This window comes from Ostrea edulis, chromosome 2 (genome assembly GCF_947568905.1).
Source record: "Ostrea edulis chromosome 2, xbOstEdul1.1, whole genome shotgun sequence".
Lineage (NCBI taxonomy): Eukaryota > Metazoa > Mollusca > Bivalvia > Ostreida > Ostreidae > Ostrea > Ostrea edulis.
In genome coordinates, this window is record NC_079165.1 from 16,150,213 (window position 1) to 16,172,368 (window position 22,156).

The 22,156-nt window shown below is 36.3% G+C and overlaps 1 protein-coding gene and 1 long non-coding RNA gene across 6 annotated transcripts in view; one reads left to right on the forward strand and one right to left on the reverse strand.

Moving 5' to 3' along the window:
• The window catches only part of LOC125682599 (dual specificity tyrosine-phosphorylation-regulated kinase 1A-like), a 33,086-nt gene that overhangs the window by 3,117 nt on the left and 7,813 nt on the right, over nt 1–22,156 (reverse strand). The window contains exons 1-8 of one of the 5 annotated variants that reach the window (XM_048923269.2): nt 16,922–21,557; nt 10,711–10,922; nt 8,061–8,252; nt 3,650–3,797; nt 2,022–2,308; nt 1,657–1,803; nt 1,124–1,267; nt 596–878 (exon numbers count right to left, since the gene is read on the reverse strand). In XM_048923269.2, coding sequence (XP_048779226.1) covers nt 596–878; nt 1,124–1,267; nt 1,657–1,803; nt 2,022–2,308; nt 3,650–3,797; nt 8,061–8,252; nt 10,711–10,922; nt 16,922–17,045 — 1,537 coding nt within the window. In that variant the 5' untranslated portion in view covers nt 17,046–21,557. Of the gene's footprint in view, nt 1–595; nt 879–1,123; nt 1,268–1,656; nt 1,804–2,021; nt 2,309–3,649; nt 3,798–8,060; nt 8,253–10,710; nt 10,923–11,910; nt 12,017–12,215; nt 12,552–13,272; nt 13,566–16,921; nt 21,558–22,156 lie in introns of those variants that run through there. The other 4 variants (XM_048923270.2, XM_048923272.2, XM_048923273.2 and 1 more) reach the window with 4 other exon arrangements.
• Nucleotides 18,246–22,156, forward strand: part of LOC130052119 (uncharacterized) — a 10,378-nt gene continuing 6,467 nt past the window's right edge. Inside the window, exon 1 of the long non-coding RNA XR_008800489.1 lies at nt 18,246–18,355. This is a non-coding gene — a long non-coding RNA (uncharacterized LOC130052119). The remainder of the gene's footprint in view (nt 18,356–22,156) is intronic.

Consider the following 22,156-nt stretch of genomic DNA (forward strand, 5'->3'; position numbering starts at 1 on the left):
CCCCCCCCCCCCCCCCCCCTTTTTTTAGGTGACACCGATGAAACTGTTCCATAAATGACAATACACGGAAAGTTGCAATTCATATTTATTCCAGTTCAACTATCCCTCTTTTTCATTTAATAAAAGTTATCATTAAATGAATAAAAATATCATTTTCATTAGCAATCCATTTTCAATAGTTGAGTCATACTTGGTCTACTAAATATTATAAACAGATAATTATTTTTCATGTTACTGGAAACATATTTTTTGGGCCTAATCTCCTATCTAATCAAGTGCCTCCCAATGCCCCTTCAAATTAATTTCTGGGATAGCCCCTCCAAAAATTTATTTCATATCATGCTCTATTACAATACATGAATATTTTTGTTTTTTGACTGATGGACTATTTCAGGGTATAAACACAAGGTCTGATAGCTAACACTGTGTTGTCTAGTATCTCAATTTCTTTTTCTAGAAGTAGGTAACATCAGATAACATTCAACTGCTTTAAGATCTTCACACACAGTGATCCTAACTGTCAGACCTCCCGAGTCCCTAAGTTAAGGTAAAAAAGTAGAAACTGATGTAGACACAAACCATTATCTTCTTTTACCTGACGGAGAAGCCACCCCCTGTTGTTCTATAGCCGGAGAATTTGACGCGCTATTTGGTGTATTGGTACTTTCATCCGTAGTCTTTTTGAAGAAGTTGTGTTGTAAAGCGTAATACGGAGTAATGCGAACTTTAGGGTCAAACTCCAACATTCGGAAGATGAGATCCTTGAATTTAAGATAGTCAGCTACCGAGTGCCCCGGCTCTCCTGCCCTTCGTCCGCCGGGTCCCCCGGTCTCTGCACCTATCACATCATGGAGTTTTCTAGTGCCTGGAGCCTTATACTAAAACAAACAAAATGTGTACTCAAAAAATAATACAATAACTCACTATCGCTAAAAATTTCATTTCATTATCTATCAAAGAATATCACCTGTAATTAATTATACAAATTTTCTTCCCACAATATTCATTCAACCTGATTATTTGCTAGAGAAATCATTATATCAAAGTAGTGTTTATTTCTTGTGCGTGTCACAAACAATCAGTCATTTTCCCATCTACCTGTTCAATTGTACAAAAGACTTACTTTTTTGCCATCCTTGGGCTTTTTGCACACATAGCTTCCGTCCGGCAACTGCTCGAAGTACTTGCGGGCTTTGACTGGCACCTGGTCTAAGATGTGTTTGGGAGGCATTCCTAGTACCTCAACAATCTTCATCATCTGGTCATACTAAAATAAACCAATGCAACATTACGTATTGAAGTAAGCTAAGCCTGATCAGGGGTGATACATACTACCATAATATTACAACTTAAGCTGTGCATTGTGTATACATGTGTTATACACACACACATTAAAAATTTTCAAACCAAAAAAAAAAAAGAAAAAAAAAAGCATTACCTCCCTTTCATTGTCAAGTCATTGACAGAATGACAACTTTACTCTCACAGTATGCGACACATTTTTGTTATGCAAAGCAAATAGATCATAAATTATGAACAGATGTACCTTAAAGAGATCAATATTAATATTTCTTAGAACAGAAAACGTTAGTTCTTGGAACACTGAGTCATCTGACTGACCTATGTACCCCACCTGTGTACCAAACTAATACCTACCTCATTAGAGCCTGCAAACAACGGTTCCCCAGTGTGCATCTCTACCAGGATACAGCCTAAAGACCACATGTCAATGGCCAGGTCATACGGAATCCCCAGTAACACCTCCGGGGATCGATAAAATCGACTCTGGATATACTGGTAAATCTAAACGTTACAAGAATCAGATTATCAGAACTTGCTCATATATACTAAAACATTTTGTTGTTTGAAATTGTCAAGGTGGATATATCTAATAGATGCAAAGAAAACTAATGAATTTAATATTAATTGTATAGCAATCAAAGCATTTGAAATTTTTCTCTCATAAATTGCAACATTTCTGATTTCCTGCCAGGACACCAATATGAATCTGGAATACTTACTCGTTGTCCTAGCTGACATGAACTCCCAAAGTCCACTATCTTGATTGCACTTCGTTTAGGATTACATAGTAATATATTCTCTGGTTTAAGATCACAGTGAATTATGTTGAGTTCTGGGGTTGCGAGGAACAATAAGGCAGTGCACAACTGCTGAGCAAACTTGCGAGTCAGATTGAGGGACACGCCTCTAAAGTTTGTGTTCCGTAGTAAATCGTATAAATTATACGATAACAGTTCAAACACTAGACACAAATGATTTCGGAACATAAAATGTCTCTTGAGTTTGACTGAAAGAGAAAAAATATATTTGTTAAAATTTTTACAACAAAATTTTATCATAATTTAATTCTTATATTCTCCAACATATATATATCTAGAGATTAAGAAGTTCTGTCGTCATCTTTTATTGTATATGGATAAGTTTATTCCAATTTTGGGCCCAGAGGGCATAACAGCAAAGACAGTTTATAGAGAAAGAAAGAACAAGGTACAATTGTGTACATATAAATAAAGGCCCCCAAAAAAATCTGATTTAAATGTGTCTTGAATCAAGCTTGATCTGTGTTTTGAATAAGTTACATACATGCCAAGTATACTATCTCAACTTAAATCAAAATTATTTCTTATTTTATAGCATTATTACGCCATGAATAAGAGTTTTTCCCGCCTTTCTTCAAAAAGACCTTGATAACTGTTAAATCTTATCCAGATTATTGCTTAGGAAAAGGTGTGCCCATCCGTCGAGCAAAATGAAATTAATATATATTGTGTATAAAGAGAAGGTGAAAAATGTGTTTGAATATAAATTTGCTCGACACATGTTTCTGAAAGGAAAATCCCCTGAATTTACGAAAAATTTTCCATGATTTTTGCATTTTTGGCAATTTTATGCCAACTTCACGCTCCTGTCATAAAACACAAAGCAATTTTGGATCAAATTAAATGTAGTTTGAATTTGCTTAATACATTCCTTATTTGAATGCCAGATTTTGGGACTCCTACTGAAATCATCTATTTTCTAGGCCAAATGATTGTAGAAACTGTCCCTACTTCTTTCAGAAAAGTAGTATATATATTATAAAATACCATAAATACCTTGGATATGAAATTAGGATATTTCAGATTGTTTACATACTTATGGCACATTACCATCATGACAGTGTTTTCCAATTCTTAATCTATTTTTAATCTTTCTCTAATCTTTTTTCCACGGATTACACAACAGAAAAAAATATTACCTGTTGTTTAGGTTTATTATGTTTACTAAATAACAAAAATGTTTTTCTTCCTTTTTTGAAATCACATTGAACTAAAGTAGCTCAAATTTTTATCAATCTAACTTGGAAGCATAACATGTTCCTTTATTGAAACCTTTCTACGTTGTTAACAATTACATACACCCATCATAGCAGTTCTCTCAGTAAATGTTAATGATACCAATCAGAAGTTCTGTATTCTGAGAGAGAGAGAGAGAGAGAGAGAGAGAGAGAGAGAGATTGAGCATGTTTTTTTGCATTCCATTAGATTTTTGCCTTATCATGCTTCCAATTACTGATTCCATTAGATGTTCATAACATGTGTTTAATTAACAATATAATCTGTCTGTCTTCCATCTAGATTTGAATTACCTATATAATACTTGTTTTCTTTGTCATGTTTGTTCATCAGCTCCAGTAGTTTAACTTCTATCTGTGCCTGATTTAGGAATGGCTTCTTGTTCTTGATGATTTTGATGGCTACATGCTCCTGGTCCCCATGGTCATATGCTTTCACCACCTAAAATAACGCCCATAAATTAAATATACTGCCAGACAATGAAACACCCCCAAAATTGAAAATACTGGACATATTCAATGTTATAAACCCTTGGCACATAGAGTGGGGAAAGTCCAGTTCTACAGAGGCCATCAATAAATGGGGCTTTGACTCACCCCATGGATAGACAGTATCTTTTTGTCCCACCTGCCCTTCAGGCAAGTAAATTCCAACGTTCACTTGTCTGAATGAAAAACTTTGTTGTCCGAATCATTTTTACTCGAACACACTTTTCAACCAGTAATTTTAGTTACAAATCTCCTTTTATGGGGTCAACCAAAATTGATGAATAGCCCAGTTTTCCTTTATGTTACCAAATGTAAGAGCTAGGTTACATTATATACAGCCAATTATTAATGGGGAAAAAAAGGAATTGTAATGCTGCCTAAAACTCAATTTTTTTCTTAATTGAAATTTATTTTTTATTCTCAATATTGCCTTCCTTTTTAAAATTGTCGTCTTTCTGAACGTTACTTAGAGAGACGGTTGTGAAGATGCCATTTTCTCACAATACTGACTAAGATAAGTTGTTCATTGAATAGTTATGTTATTTAGGAACGACTTACTGATCGGATAAGATATGTTACAAGCTACTAGAAAGGGGCCTAAAAATCATTGATTCTGTACATAAAACAAAAGATATGGAACTGGGCTTTATTTTCTATGATTCAATATCTATCATCCTTTAATAAGACAATCAAAATAATCACATTTCCTAACTGAAATAATTACTTGCCCCATCAGGCAAGTGTGCTCTCTTTCAACCTGTTCTAAAAACTTGAACATGGTCCATCAACTGGAAAATATAGGTCACACTCAGCATCTGACATAAGATTGGTGACGAGCAGTCCCACATGTCACTTCCACGAAGGTTTGGTCTAGGTAGGGCCTTTTAACTGCTTGGGAATTAGACCAATTATGAACACTTTAACCCAGTAGTTTAGTTTTCATCTCTACCTAGCTTTGTCTAAGTGAACTAAAATCCTGTGTCAAATCCTACCTAAATCATATAATCATGACATAACTCTCATTTGCACCCAATTTGTAAATTAAATTGTACCCAAATTCACTTGATACAGAAGTCATCAGCTGTACATTATCTAATTTCTTGCTTGTAAACTCATTAGCAAAACAATCAGAGAGAACAACCACTGTGTATTAGTTTACCTCAAACAGAAAAACTACCAGGACAGTTGTATTCTATTGCACAACATTCCCATAAATATTTTGGGTCTGTTTTATATTAGAATGACATTGAGGTTTTATTATCAGGTGATAATGTGTAATATTTCGAAAAGTAGACAATAAAATTGACCTTTAAAAACAGATCTAACATGTTTTTGCTAATGAAGACAAGTTGATTCAGTGCAGTGAATGTATTGGTTATGTCATCAGAAGAGACTGGATTACTGGTATTGCTACAATGACACTGAATTGACTAAGTAGAGGTGGAAATAATTTTTCGAAAACTTCCCAGGCCATGGCTCCTGTAGATAAAAACAGAGAAAAGGTATTTATACTAGTATTTCACACTACACCAATCTCCCCTCTAAAACAAAGCGCCACTGTATTCAAAGTCTCTTCAGGACTGCTACAACAAATACAGAATTTTCCCAGCGTGGTTTTGATGTCGAAATTGTTCCAACAGTCCTGGGATTTTTAATTCAATCATGTGTGCAAGTGTGCGAGATTTTATCAGGGAAGGGCCAATCTAAAAGCTTTTCTTCTGTACTCTTATCTCAGCTAACAAATATTGAATTTTTGTACTCATATTAATGGAGATTCTGCAGATAAAGATTTTTGCAGCCTTGGTGCATTCTGGTGATATTTTAGAGAACATAGAAAAAACGTGTTGAAACAGCACACAATAGACTGCATCAATAAGCATGATAGTATATCTGAATGGTAATACCCCTACTTGACAATCAACTTATGAAGACATTTAATTTGAAGACTCTTAGCCCTTTAAATCAAAGATTTTCTCTCCATCCTCGGCATTCAGGTCACAGCATGGAAGACAGCCCCGCTTCTCTGCAGCCTAGCAACACTCAGAAACATGCAGGGAGCATCCAGTGGGGGCCACCACAGGGGTCTAAAACTACAGAAAGTGCAAGCATGCACATGCACACCATAGTGCGTCTTAATCTCTCCAACATGTCTGAACTTCAATACTCTTCTGTCTGTTAAATCAGCAAAAATCCTTTTTGATTTATGAAACATTTCATCCCCCCCCCCTCTCACTTTTCACAGTCCTATAAAATATTTTTCTTTATCTGCAAAAAGGACATCCCTATAAAAGTGTTATCTTCTAAATAGGTGCTAAATTCCTTCCCTCTTTGGAGACAACTAAAATTTTCCCTCCATTTTTTTCTACTTTTATAAATAGCCCAACTGTCTTCAAATTGTGTGAGTGTTCTGGGCAGATGTAGGTTGACCCCTTACTTTGTTTTGGGATCAGAGGACCCCCCAACACCTGTTGGTGGTCACCATTTCTATTGTAATGATCAACAGGTGATTCTGTTTTCTCCATTACCTTGTTTATTACAAGTGAAGGCATCTCCCTAGTCATCCTTAATCAATATTCAGTCAGTATACACATGCTTTACTTCAACCTTCCTCCCATTTTATGTACATACTATAGACTAGCCATCAATACTTCTCCACATTGATTTTGTTTGGTCGAGTTTCCTTTTAAGACTCTGGTGGGTTTTTTCTCCTTCTTTTGTCCGTTATGACTGGCAGGTGTTGACTAGACTCCGAGGCCAGACAAAACAACGATTAACAGCCACAGCGAGTCCAATCACGGACTGTCCTGTGTCACCCCTATTATTGATCTGCAGGAGTTGATTCAGACCAGTAACGTAATCCTGCTGCTGCTGTAACAGCCCACAGCTCCCTAACACGTAATTCTACAGCACACAGACCACATATACGCATTCGTCTTGACGAAATGTATTGGCAAACTTGAATTCACAAATTACACATCTTAGTCTCTTTATTTGCATTCTTTTTTAAGAAAGAAATTTAACCTTGATGTTTATTCACAGAATTAGTGGCTTTAGAGGGAGTTCCCTGTGGTTTTAGAGGGAGTTCTCTGTGCCTTTGATGCTCTCTTCTTAACCATAACTACAACATCCCTTTTTTTTTTTTCAAAAACAAATTCTTATTATCAATTCATATACAGTGGAATCTAAAGAGCTGTTTAATTCTGTAATAATTCTGCACAAAATACTAATGTGATCAATTTCACTTTCAAGTGTACACAGAAAGCCTAAACACGACCATCCATAAACCAGCAAGATGTTTTTTTCTGGTACACAGAAAGCCTAAACACGACCATCCATAAACCAGCGAGAGATGTTTTTTTTTCTGGAGACTGATAACATATTTCTGTTACATCATCAAAAATATTTATAATCTCTCAACATGCAGCAGTGCACTTCTTTTGTGAAAATTGGAAATACAGATTCCAGACAAGACAGCCTTACTATATATTACTCAAAGCTGGATCATGTAACTGGAGAACATTTCAAGAAGTTCCAACCTAGTCTAGCAGTGACGTCAAACAGCTGATGTATTCTAGCCATTTTACAGCTTCTGATGGGGTATAAAAACCACTCTCTTCTAAAAATTTATTTCTGTTGCAAATTATGCTGCAGACAGTAAGTATAAAACCAGAAATATTTCCTTATCTTGGAATGTGAACAACGAAATTTTATTTAATGCAATACATGATTAAAGGAAGACAAGTTATTCTTAAATACAGACCCCCAGAATAAAATAACACTGGAACATAGTAAAGAAGAGTTAACAACATTTCACTAAATAGCTGTGTTACATCTAATATTTTACTCTTCTTAGTTACAGAATATAACTTCATCATAATTATGCAAGCATACACTCTTCCTAGGTTTGCTTTACACAAGTTTGAATGTATTAGTTTGTCAAGTTTACAGTTACATACAGGTTGGACAAGTTTGATTGTAATGGTTTGTTAAAATCCCTCAAATGAGCTTTAGATTACATGCACTGATATGCATATATATGTTATATCAACTTGTCTTCATTTGCCAAAACAACAGGTAAAACACAGTAAAATACACTAAAAGAGAACTATGTTTACTTTGAAGACTAGATCACTAATTTCAATTTCATCAAGCTGCTCTTGACAGGAAGTGAACAGGACTTATAAAAACCGCCTATAGAGTTCCGAATAGTAGTTACCTGACCAAAGGAGCCTTTGCCTATAAGGGAATCAATTTCGTAGCGATCGAGCCACTTCTCTCCAGGGTTCACGATGTAATCATGGTTGGCATCATCATATCCATCGTTGTACACATTGACCTTGCCCTTTTTGTGACTGCTCTCATCTCCCTGGCCCCCAGCGACCTTCCTCTTCTTCTTTGCATAGTACACCTGAAACATACAAAAATGTTCATCTATAAAACTGCTTGTTACAGGTGAAAATCAAAAGTAAACTTAATTCAAATGCCAACTAAATATGCATTTCTAGACAACAGATTTTTAAAAAATAAAAATAAAAAATTTGGATAACAAAGTTCTACAAAGCTGCAGTTTTATTAAACTCTATGATAAATATACAGAAAGTAACATACTGTGCGAGATCTATAAAATTATACAATTTCAATGTACATAATTTACAACCCTAAATATTTTACGGTATCATAGTGGTGAAGAATAAAAGCCAAATCAGTGCATCATCAGTCTGTGTATTGCCAGTCTACACACAAGAGATTCCTCACCTCCTCCCGTGGCACATTAAAATCCAACTGTATCACAGACAATGGCATAACAAACTGGCCACTTATAACTCTAACAAGCAGCCATTTCATCCGACAGTCATACCGAATCTCACAGCTCTGACAAACTGGCATGAAAAAACTCTACGAAAAATGACGGAGAATTCTTCAACCTCCAATGATCAGAAATATTGTCAGCTCAGCAGAATGTCAACTGCTGGGCCTACAACAGAGGTCAGGGGTCACCCAACAGGTGTCAGACTACAGGTGTGACAAAAAACAACAACAAAAGACCCTCTCCCCTGGATTGCTCATCAAAGAGGGCACCAGCCACAAGCCTTCAACTGCTGGCCAATTTGTTTCACTTCTCAGTTCGATAACCACCAAATGCCTCATGGTCCCAATCGAGGATACACAAAGCATTCTGACTACACCTTGAGTTCAAAGCAACATGATAGATGTTACATACATCAAAAAGCCAGGTGAGGGTGTTGTCAGCAAAGTGTAGCCCCGCTTTCACTTTTCATTGGTATACATACTTAATCCTAACACCTCTTTTATCTTTTGGAAATCATAATCCATGAAATATAAGAATATCTAAGGAACACAAACATTTATCTTGCTCATGTAATACATCTTGTCATTACACAGACCTCCCAATATCAAAGAAACCCAACTGCACGATTTCTGCTCCAAATTATTTCATGTATTTACTTTTAATCAGTGTATGCACATCACAATATGACCTAGAGCATTGGCATACTGACAAAAACATCAGTAATCAAAACTAATAGTGTGGTTTTATCAAATACTGCTCTCGAGAAGTAATATGGTGTGGTATTGTGACTTTGACACTGATAAAATATATGCATCAAAACAAAGTCTATGTAAACTTGCATCAAAACAAAGTCTATGTAAACTAAAACTATGTGTTCATTGAAAATACATCAGGTTCTACATGTATACACTCATATCCTCCAAGCTTTAGCATGTACTGCAATTGTAGACAATTTAAATTAACATATCTATGAAAGTATCTTGTACGCACAAATAACAAAAAGCTGTAGCATTACCAAAGCACTAACATTCAACAATTGATCTATGAGACAAGCACCTTGACATCATAATACATTGATCTATAAGCACTTTGACATCACATATACTGATCTACAAGCACCTGACATCACATATACTGATCTGCAAACACCTGACATCACCAGGGTTTTATCAAGCATTTAGATGTTACTACCCATTTTATATTTAAGGGGAATTTTTGAGAATGCAGTCACGACCATCCAGGGGATGGTGGTGGGGGACATCCATGGAATATAAATTGATTGATTACTCATTTTATCTATATTGTACGTCTGACAATTATAGAAAGTGACTTAGAATATATATAAAAATGTGTTTGTTGAAAATTCTCAAACAAATTTGTAGAGTTTCTACAAATGAAGTGGATTTTTTTCATCTGTGGAAGGGGAAATATCCATTTGTTGCCAAAGGGGAAAGGTACCTTTTACCAGTAGTAAAAACAACCTAGATAAATCCCTGATCACATGTACTGATCTACAAGCACCTGACATCACATGTACTGATCTACAAGCACCTGACATCACATACTGATCTACAAGCACCTGACATCATATACTGATCTACAAGCACCTGACATCACATACTGATCTACAAGCACCTGACATCACATACTAATCTACAAGCACCTGACATCATATATACTGATCTACAAGCACCTGACATCACATACTGATCTACAAGCACCTGACATCACATACTAATCTACAAGCACCTGACATCATAATACACTGATCTACAAGCACCTGCCATCACATATTGATCTACAAGCACCTGACATCACATGTACTGATCTGCAAGCACACTGACATCACATGTACTGATCTACAAGCACATTGACATCATTAACTGATCTACAAGCACCTGACATCACATGTACTGATCTACAAGCACCTGACATCAACAAAGGCTCCACAAACACCTCTGAATTTTAAATCTATACATGTCAACAATACTTTTTACACTTGCTGTCTGTGTATGTAGGTCACGGTATTCTATGAACCAAACTACTAACAACTTACCTCATTTATATGTTTGTACGTTTTAATGAGATCAACACTGAGTTTACGGAGAGGTGCTGTGCTGGGTTCGCGGAAGGACACAGGAATGCGGTTTTGCATGGCCACCACTTCCTGTTGCTGCAGGTCAGCCATGATGTCCAACTGGTCTGTGCCAGCTATCCTATGATACAACAATCCCGCCTCTCCAGCATGGCGCGCCTTCGACAGCTGACCTACAAAAACAAGGTCAAGGTTAATCAAATTTATATAAAATAGATCTGGATATGAAGTCAATCACTACACAATCCATTATTGAGTACATAGAGGTTAAGAAATCCTAATGGAAAACACTGCTGTGACATGCCTAACTTGTCTAAAAACAACAAAAGGTGATAATGAAAGTTTCTTTTCTCCATCAACACGTTGTTCTACTCTTTACAATCTCAGCCTGTTGTCTAAGTCCCACAACACTGACATCTTAAGACTAATGCCTCTCTGGTTTTGCTCAGTATTGATTAGACCTGCACATATTTATTAATGTACATTATCATCCACGCCTCTCTACAATCCAAATACGTAAGCAAAAACACTATAAAATATTTCATGATGACAATGTCAATCGGCTTACGAATGGAGAGTGTAATCTTCAGTCTGGCCTTCAAGCCAGCGGTGGCCTTGACTAAGGACTGAATTTAGAAAATAACTTATTTAAATGTAAGGTCTCCGACTGGTGGTGGCCCTGCTTTAGAACATAGTCTTAAGGAAATATTTTGTATCTATACATATAATGGTCACCATAAGTGTGTGTGTGTGTGTGGTAGTGAGGGGGAGGGGTAGTATACTGCTGTGCCTTTCTCCTGTCTTGTCAGCTGACGCCATCACAGAGACTATAACTACACTGTATGTCTTCTAAAGTTACCAATATAAGCACAACACAAGTAACCTGATGTCAGATTGACCTGTGATTGGCCAGACAACACTTAATAATTGTTCTAATTCAACATTTTCCCCTTACTTAAAAATAAAATAAAAATCCCATTACAATCCAGGAACAGAGAAACTCTACAACCACACATATTTTACCTAATGCAGTTGAAGCCATTAGTTCTGTTTACTGATCACATGATATAAACATGAATCAGCTGGTCATTTCCCCAATACAAACTAACTCCCTAGGGAACCAATTAGATTAGTGACCCTCAGTCCATTGTTTTCACTTACTGAGTCACAGCCATTATCATCATTACTCAGACCTGTCAAAATTTTCCTTTTGCACATGACCATCCATCAAGTTTGGAATGTGAAGACAACCTCAAATACACAAAATTTGGTCTAAAGTTACAAGGTTTTGTTTTGTTTATATGCGTCATTCAATTCTAGCCTCATTCAACTTGGCTCCAAAACAATTTTAATACAGATCCCGTATTTCATAATCCAACACTTGTAGCATAAACAAAATATTATTTTCTTTTTAAAAAAATCAATAAATATAGTCATTTTTCACATTAACTGTGCTTTTCACTTACTTTGAATTTGTGCTCAAGTCCCTCCATAAATGTATATTCATGCCCAAATATGTATACCTATATTAAATACCCACAATGACTTGTTTCTGAAAACAAGCAAGCTATAACATGTTCAACAGTTTTCCCACAAATTCAAGTAGCAATACCATGTGAAAATTTTAACTACAATCAAGGCTAAAGGTATATTGACTCAGAATAAATCAATTAAAAGCATTTTTAATGATGCTCTTTAAAAGCTTTCCCCGACAAGGATTTTTAATTTTGAGGTTAATCAATACTGACATACAGGAAGTGGCAAGAAAAAACAAAACAGCAAAGCATGGTGGGAAATATTGCTGTCCCTAAATGCTGGGAAAAAAGTGTGGGTTTGTGAAGCAATATGGAATCAATAAGGATTGGGCAGCCCCCTGACAGAGCAGCAGCACTCATTAATTATGTATCAATAAGATACCTGGAGTTAATTAGAAGGCTTAAGTTGGTTTGTGTTACTGGACACTGCTCTGTGGGTTTTAGGGTACACTATTCATTCACTCTGGGAATCTCCTCTGATGAGGGGCATAACACGAGAATCCAGTTTTTCCCTCCACAAAGATTTCAGGAGTTAAAAAAAAAAAGATGAGTCTTGCCATGTTTTCTTCACCTACCCTAGTAATTGTATCATTTACTTAATAATATACATGTATAATATCATTAGATCACTCTCAGCCACTGTGAATCACTGACTCCTGTGCAAATTTTTTTTTACAGTTAATATTCAGTGCTAAGAGGCATGAATCAGTAAGCACCAAACAACACAAAAATGTGTCATCTTTATCTAGGAGACAGGAAATGTCTCAATTTCGTAAGAATTTCACAAGGATGAACACCCAACAAAAAAATGAATCAGCCACACAAAATATCAAAACACTTCCCATCAAACCCCAATTTCAGTTTGTCTGTGGTCTAGACTTCGTCATCCACCTGATTCAAAATAATAGTCGGGAATGAAACACCTGCTGTCTTTCACCTGAAGTGCATGATCTGAGAATAAAGCACAGGTAACAATTAAAACACTCACCTACAAATTCTACCGTCCAAGTCATAGAGTGCCTAAATACACAGAACAGTACCAACAAACTCTGTCACACAGTGGATGCTAAATTGGTACATCTGTTGCACGAGACGTATACTCAACATCAACCAAGCTGAACCTTGAACCAACACATCTGAATAGCTGAATAATATTTGCATTAATTATATACCTATGTCAGTCTACCTAGATAATCTGTTCCCCTCTCTACCTGTAAGATGACAGAAATTCAGGAATTTGTCATTAATCTTCTAGTAGGCTCTTAATCTCCCAATCATCTCAATGTAGGATTTTTTCTACCATCCCCTGATAGAAATGATTACATAAGTTTCTTTTCCCAAGGTATTATTTTCCTTTAAATTACATCATAACAATGAAAGTTTTCCCTCTTCTTGGGACCTTGTGGTCTTGTTACTGCCTGCTTCCTTCTTCCCAATAAAATGTGTATTTTTATTATTGTGAAATATGATTGTGTCAAAAAGATTGCACAGAAAAGGGAATTTCTACCAGAATTAGAAACTCGTATTTTTCATTCATGGATCCACTTATGAAGAAAAAAAAAAAAAAAAAGACCTATCAACTGTTTAGAGTTATTTTGAGCTTGATTTAATGAGCCTACAATTTGAAGTGGTTCAATGTAGATTTCCCATAATAGCTCTGGCACCTATCCCTACAGCCTCAGCACCAACATTTGAGGGGGCGGTATCTAAGTTTAGCGATCAGTGTGTGAAGTATCTGAGTGCCTGTTTTGTTATTGACAGGTAAGAAACACCATTGATGTGAAGACAATCCTGCCAGCACCAAACATCCCTGTATTATTGATATTTTGTGGCTGTTCTGTTCTAACAAGCATGCCATGAACATCAGCTGACTTTTGTTTTCATCACATGACTGGAGAAGTATTCATAAATCTTCAGCCAATCAGAGGGAGGGTTATGTTCACTGACCCAGTTGTTGCCAGGCATTGTTGCTATTAATAGGCAGATTGAGTTCCTGGGCTTAGATGTCATGTGATCAGAGTTATTTCAGGTCATCTGGGGTTGAAGGTGATGATATACTGCTATTGAGGCCACCCACAGGGTAATTCCTTAATTATAGTACAGGTAAATACACACAAGATATGTATTTACTTGCAATCTCTTAAATAGTTGATATTACACAACCGAAATGGCTGCTCCGTTTATTCTGATCTACATGTTGTCAATTGACCAAGGGCTGCAATACGGTGCAAGTTTTAACTCGCCCATTCACAGGTAAGCATTGATAACCCAGATGATCAAACTGTTGGTAGACTTCACAGAAACATAAGTATAGACTTGACTGTAAACTTTTCCAAGGACAAACCGATTTCTACAGATGGGTTATATTTAAAGCTATTGTCGCTAGTGACAGCGAGGAAACGAAACTTCCTCAACTGATGTCTAGATTCCTCGCATTCATCTGGTTTTCAGAAAAGCAATCCTGACATACCTATATGATAAGTGCTAACAATGACTGGATGGAAGTTCCTCGCTTGAGCGCAGCTCAGTTATGCAGTCATTCAAAACACCTGAGCAAAATGACTACACCAATTATTACTCAGTAAATGTGTATTTATAAGCCCAGCCCCATTCCCAGTATAGACCTACGGTCAGATTTATACATGCCATGACCAACAAATAACCCCAAGACTTATCAGGGACAATTTTTACGATCTAGTACGAGCTGTGACTAGGACCAGTCTTGTGCATTAATACTATCTACATGATTACCCTGTATATATATTTAAAGGTCCTCGAAATCCAACCAAGAAAAGCAGAAATAACGCTGCACTTTAAGACCTTAATTAGAAGAATATTGCAATGCACTAAGCGGTATGATTTTCCTAGTTGTGTTCAGCCACGCCATCATCCATTATCACTTCTTATCATGAATGTAGATTCACTTGTGGGTAACCAGACGCAACAGAACTTGATAAACTTTAAAACTTTTGTCAATGGGCCCCCAACACTGCAGTGTTAGATGATGACAGCGGTAAATATCTCCTATTACCTACTTGTGTCAATACTGCATTCACCGTAAATGTCAATTCTGTCAGACTGACATTTTTGCTTGGGTCAACTCATGTGCAATACCTTTACTTTCTCTTCACTTGACAATATTAGTATCGACAATTCAGATTATATGGCTTACTTAACAATGTACTGACCAATGTTAATGGTCATTCGTGGATTTTCCTCAAACAATACTCAACAGGGTCAGTAATACGCAGGTCAATTTGAAATGCACAAATTCAACTGAATTCCTCTGATTAGTTTTTCAATTAAACGTCCCAAATGCCCACAGCACAAACAATCTAATAAATTAAAGTAAAATTCAGATGCCCATTTCAAACTTCATATTAATGTCTTCCACTAGTTCATTCACAACAAAATGAAATGCACGTTTCAGACTGGCTCTGACAATTTAGCTTACAGCAAATTTCAAATACATGTCTTAAAACTGTCTCCAATCAGTTCGTTTACAAGAAAACTAAATATTGATACTTTTAATTTTGCCCCAAATAATTTATGCAAACTCAAAACAGTGATATGTCATTTTCAAGAAATGAATAATCAATCAAACTGTGATCAAAAGGTCTTAAAAATAATAGACATGTGTGTAAAACATAGGGAAATGAGTACACTTGCAGTTAGTTCCATTTCTATTACTTAAAAAATTCATTTGAGTCACTTATTGAATACTAAAAAGTAGTTTGAATTCTATGTCACTTAGAGAGTACCGACAAGCAGGTTTTCAGTAAATTATTTACACTATAAACAACAGTTCTGTGAGATACAGACGAGATTTAGGACAGAATTGACACCAGTAATTCTATAAACAGAGCTAGCAACAGGACCATTCCCTCACTCAACAGGATTAATCAACTGTATTAACCTGATTAATCCACCGTCTGTTTAATCAACAACTGTCTGACCACGGAACTTCACTGATATACCCAGTTCCTCCACCCCATGATGAATTACCAGCCCTAACGACTAGCTATAAAAGTCCAGTGTCGTGATTAGTCTCCTCTCCTGGACTCTCAACCTGCAGGAAGCCACGGATCAATACAACATGCGAATTGTGTCAGAAGAACACATAGTTCACATAACCATGGAAACCTATCAGTTTTGTCAATATCAGAGCTCCATCTCTCTCTTCCTCTCATGTCTACATGTGCTCTGGGGCAAAAGCAATCTATCATTTGAGAAAAAGCAGTCTCATCAGCATGCGTTTGGTAAAACATACACCAAAGTCCATTAGTTAAAAGCTTGAAAACCAACAAAGACGGCAGCAGTGCCTTCAGCACATTGACTGGGCAATTCTGGGTATAATAATCTATAAAATTAGTCAATATCTTGTGTAGTACGCAGTATCCAAAACAGTCTCTGGCTTTATATGCAAACCAATCCAAACCATGTCATAGACATATCTCTGCTACAGAACATTCTAATTATCCACCATCTGACAGCATTAACTACCCATCCTATCCCAATTCAGTGTTAGCACTACAGGTTTATGGTCACCTAAGGGCAAGATTGAGAAGTTGACAATGCTGTGGCTACATCTCCTAAGACAGATATCTGATAATTAGCACACTGTACAATATACTAACGTTTCAGTCGGATGGCCTGCGTGTAATACTCTTGCTCCTGCTTTAACCAGTGACTCCGAGTCAGAAGTAAACGATCGTCCACAGCACCCGAATCCATGGTTATTTCCACTCTTTTCACGACCATTCACCTTAATTAGTTTGTGTCAATCCTTGTCTGCTAAAAACTTTCAGCATCAAACTAAGGATGCAGTTAATTGTATCCACTGGCATAATCACAGAAGCACAACAAGGTAAGAAAACTCTAAAGCTTTCATTTATCTGGCTAATAAATTTTCATCTAGTTTATAAATGCTAGTAAAGTATATATTGCACTATTCATCAGTTGACAAACACTTGTAGGATGTCCCCGTCTCAACATATCTTGACGTGAAACATGATGAAGTGAGACTCTGACGTTTACACGAGTGGCCCAGTGTCAGACAGAGTCACTAGATGCTGCTGAGGCGAGTGATTCATATTCACCAGCTGATGCCATCGACAGGTTGGCCTCAGGCTGCCTCATTTTAATGTGTGAGGTCCCGTGCATCAACTCTCATGTATACAAACGTTTACCTCACAAGGATCAACCCAATTAAACTACTCCCACTCTGTCACCTCTCACAGCAGCAGCAGTAACAATCCTGTGTGGACTAAGGTAAACTCCGTATATCAAAACACTAATCCACGTTCTCTGTCCAACGGTAGCTTTAATTCTGTTATGTTCATGCCCCTGGTGTTGTACAGGTGTCAGTTCCCACACAAGCAGATGTGATAAAAGACCTCCCTTTAAACCGGAATTGCACAGAATTAAGCACGAAAACTCTGTCCTCACCCTCTACAGAGATTAAGGATACGGGATGTATTATGCAGTCTAGCACATCTCTTACTTCCAACATCCGATGACAAATACTCCTTAATTGGCTGACGATCCATCACTGTTTCAAGGCAATGCTGGATTTAAACCAATCCAAACAGAGTTTACAAACACAGTATGGCACACTTCTCTGTCTGGTCAATATGTAATGAAGTCTACCTACATAATACAAATGGGGCCATCCTGGGGAACAGCTGCCACACTTTCTATTTCAATTATTAAATTTCTCTCACTCCAACAACAAACACAAGTGTAGTCATTCACATCAAGGGTTTATTTACAGGAAAAGTGCAACAAAAAAATTAAAAGCGATGCACATAGCAGGTCGTTCAATGTTTGGCTTATTGAAGGAGAAGAATGTAACCTATACTGGCCTCTTACATAATACACTGGGGAGAAAATGTGATTCTGATCAGCTGTTTAAGAAATATACACAGTAAACAATCTGAATCCCTGGAATCCTGAGAATTCTGAGAGCTGTGGCAGCTGCCTTATCTATCAAATTGTAATCCCCCTTTTTTTTCTCTCTTTCAGAACTCATTCATAAAAATTGGATTGAATGGCAAAGGACCAGGTTTAAAGTATGCTTTCATTCATGTGCAGATTTTACATATATATATATTTATAGACTTTTTGCATTGAACTTCCTTTTCTGCAAACATGGAAATTTATAGTTCAGCATTCATCTTGTTTTATAAAATCAGTTTCCCTGACTTTTTCTTCATTCTCTACGGATCATTTACACCTATACAATGTGTCTTATAAATTTCCATGTACAACATTCGTAATCCAATTTATCAATTGCAACATTCTTCTTACTAGTACTGATAAAGGGTACCATCCCCTTTTAGACGAGAAAAAGTATACTTTCTCTGCTACAGATAAAACTTAAATCCTTCAGTTGTAGAAAAATTCTCAACATAGGATTGCATTTGAATTTTATTAAGCATCCTCTTTATATATTTAAATATAGATATATTGTAAAAAATAAAATAAAAATTCAACCATATACACTATAATCAGTCATTCATACATTGCAATGTGAGTAAGGTAACCCCCCCCCCCCCCCCCCCCCCCCCCACCCTTCTGGGAACTAACACCTGCATCTTTAAAGGGACACAGACACAACTTTTAATTGTTTGAAATTAAAAACTTGTTTGTGATAGAAATAAATACATGGATTAGAAACATTTCTTAACAAAATACACCTTAAATTGGATTTATAATTAAAATTGTATTTGTAAATACTGTAATTGTTTATATATGTCTTGTTGGGAGACAAATGTTCATATTTTAAGGATTGTAAACAAATGCTTTTTATCAGCCAAGACAGTAAGAACACCAAAATTTATAAAGAGTATGTTAAAAATTCCTTTGACCCTCAATATGTATCACCGATCATGGTGTAATAAAAAGTGTAAAAAATTTCAGGCAAATCATATCCACAGACAGATGGACTGATGATTCAATTATAATACCCTCTCCTAAACTCACACAGTATAGTCTCAGTGATAGAACAGATTGTTACAAAATCTAAGAAAAAATGGTCATGCCACTGGGAGCTAGTTGCCATTTTGTTGAATTTATAAGCTAACCCAGATCGGAATTAAATTCTGACCCGGAAATCTTTTTTTTTCTGGAATTTTGTTTAGATAAAAAGCCAAGTCAGCAGCTTTGAGTCCAGGTACCGTAGGCTGGGTAACAACAAGAACCATTAGGCCAATTCAACTTAATTAGTAGATTATCATCCAGGGTCACCAAAAAGGATGGGGCGGGTGGGAGGATTTTATTTTTGAATTTTTATTTTCTGAGAAAAATATTAATGACAAACAAGTTTTGTCAAAAGAAGTGCATCATTTAATGCCAGATGGATATCAATCTATGCTTATTTCACAGACGAATTTCAGGTTTTAAAAGCTTTAATTTCAAACACAGAAATATACCAAACTTTTTCAAGATTTACATCTAGTGTAAGACAGGGCTCGAAATTAATATATGTCCGTCAGTCTGTGACTGGCTAAAAGTCTGGCGGACTGACTGACATTTGCTTTAGTCAGTCCGATGGGACTGGTTAATTTTCTAAATCATCATTTTGGAAAATATCCTTAATATGAAATTTCATACACATTTGGCATGCTTCGATCTGTTTAATCAATCGGACGAATCTGATTCGTAAATATAAATCCCACATTTAAGTGTTACAATATTGTCTAAGGCATAATGAGTTAAATTTCATTTTAATGATATCAACAAAATATATTTGATTATTTCTGGAAAACTCTGTTGGACTGGTAATTTTTTCTGCGGACTGGTTAAAATTATACCCCATCAGTCCGGCGGACTGGTGACATAAAAAGTTAGCTTCAAGCCCTGTAAGAATGCAAGAAATTAAGAAAACCATATCCATTTTCTTCATGTGGCTTTTCACGTTGCTATACCAGAAATGTAAATAAGAAGTGTAAATACCGGAGTCGGGCATGAAAATTTTCCGGAAATCGCAAGTTTCGCAAAATAAAAAAAATCAGGACAGGCCGATTTTTAAGGGGTGGGTGGGGATGATAATCTATCAATTAAGTTGACTTGGCATTAGGACCAGGGATGAAAATTACAGGAGTCCATCCAGTCACCTGTAATGGTCTATTTATCAGACAGGGAGGGAGATTTCATAAAATAGCCCAGCATCCAAGATAATTTTAACAGCCACTGTACAATACATGTCACAGATAAGTTTTATTAGTAAATTCATTTGTGTAAAAATAAAAGAATGAATTGGACAAGCAGTTATAAATACACAGCAGGCTTAACCACCCTGGGTGAAAACAATTTTTTTTCCACAACCACTCATCCTAAGTGACATGCAAGAAATAATGACCACCCAACCCTTTCATGGTTTTACTGACCCATATCATGCATATCAAATAATATATTCATATTTTATTCAAATAAAGAGACTGTACAGTAATATGTGTTTCTAATTCTTTATCTTTCATGTTTAAACAGTGGTGAATAAATCAACAGATGGAGTCATTAATCAGTGTTTGAATCACATAAAAAAAAACTCTGCACATCAGTCTCTTCCAGCATCATATATACAAACATCAACTCCTTCTCTATATACTTTGCTTTTGAAGAAATATTTAAAGGAGTTATCCAGATATGGGATTTGTGTATTAAGTTCATAAACCTCCTGAGTGTTGACACGTGGTCTATATACTGGTTAGTGTGCACACAAACTACAACAGTATACTCAGAACTTTGTAAACGAAAGAAAGCAGAGGTGAGCAAGTTCACATACCCCACACACCAACATTGCTTAATAATTGACAATGCCTCAAATAATGAATGGTAATGATATCAGTGTTTTCCCTAAGAACCGGCCGCCGGCCAAATTGACCGTTTCAAACGATTTTCTGGCCGGTTCAAATATAAAAAAAAAAATCAAAAAATAATATGTTGTCAATTTCAGTGATGTTCATTTACACGATCGATCTTTGCAAAGAATGTATGCGGTAGCAATTGGTTGGCTATAAATATCTTTCATATTTCTTCCTTGTTTATGTTTTTATCGAGAGCTTTTTGAAACGGCGATTTTGATTGGACGATATTTTAAACTCTCACCTTGCACGTGAGAAGCACATGGTAGTGAAAAATAATGAAGCGTCGAACGAATACATTACATGATTTCTTCCAGTCAAAACATCGGAAAGGTGTGTATTTAACACCACTGTGACTAACTTGTCTGAGGTAAAAATGTTCCAACCCTTTGGTATATATTTAAAAATGTAGGTTGAAAAGTGGCATATGAACAAGGGTCATTTTGCCCCCTGAAATGCCTCAGAATGCAGGATTTTGCTTCTAATTTTCCAAAATTTCATACCCCCCCCCTGGCCTGTTACAATTCTAAATGGGCCTGTTCAAACGAAATGAATGGAAAACACTGTGATATTACTGCAAGAACAGGATTGACGGGTTCATAATTCTGAGTTCAATAGTGGTACAACTCCTACAAAAACTATTGAATCAAAATTTTCTGGGAATATGCACATCTACACTGTGTGTCCTTATTAACTATGAAGATTCATGAAATTCTGTTGAGTGGTCTCAGAGGAGTTGCGCTGAGAAGAACACGACCACAGACTCAAAATTCTAAGTTCAAAAGGGGCATAACTCCAAGAAAAATTATTGAATCAGAATTTCCTGGGAATATGCACATCTACACAATGCGTCCTTATAAACTACAAAGTTTCATGAAATTCTGTTGAGCGGTCTCAGAGGGGGAGTTGCGCTGAGAAGAACACGACCACAGGCTCGAAATTCTAAGTTCAAAAGGGGCATAACTCCAAGAAAAATTATTGAATCAGAATTTCCTGGGAATATGCACA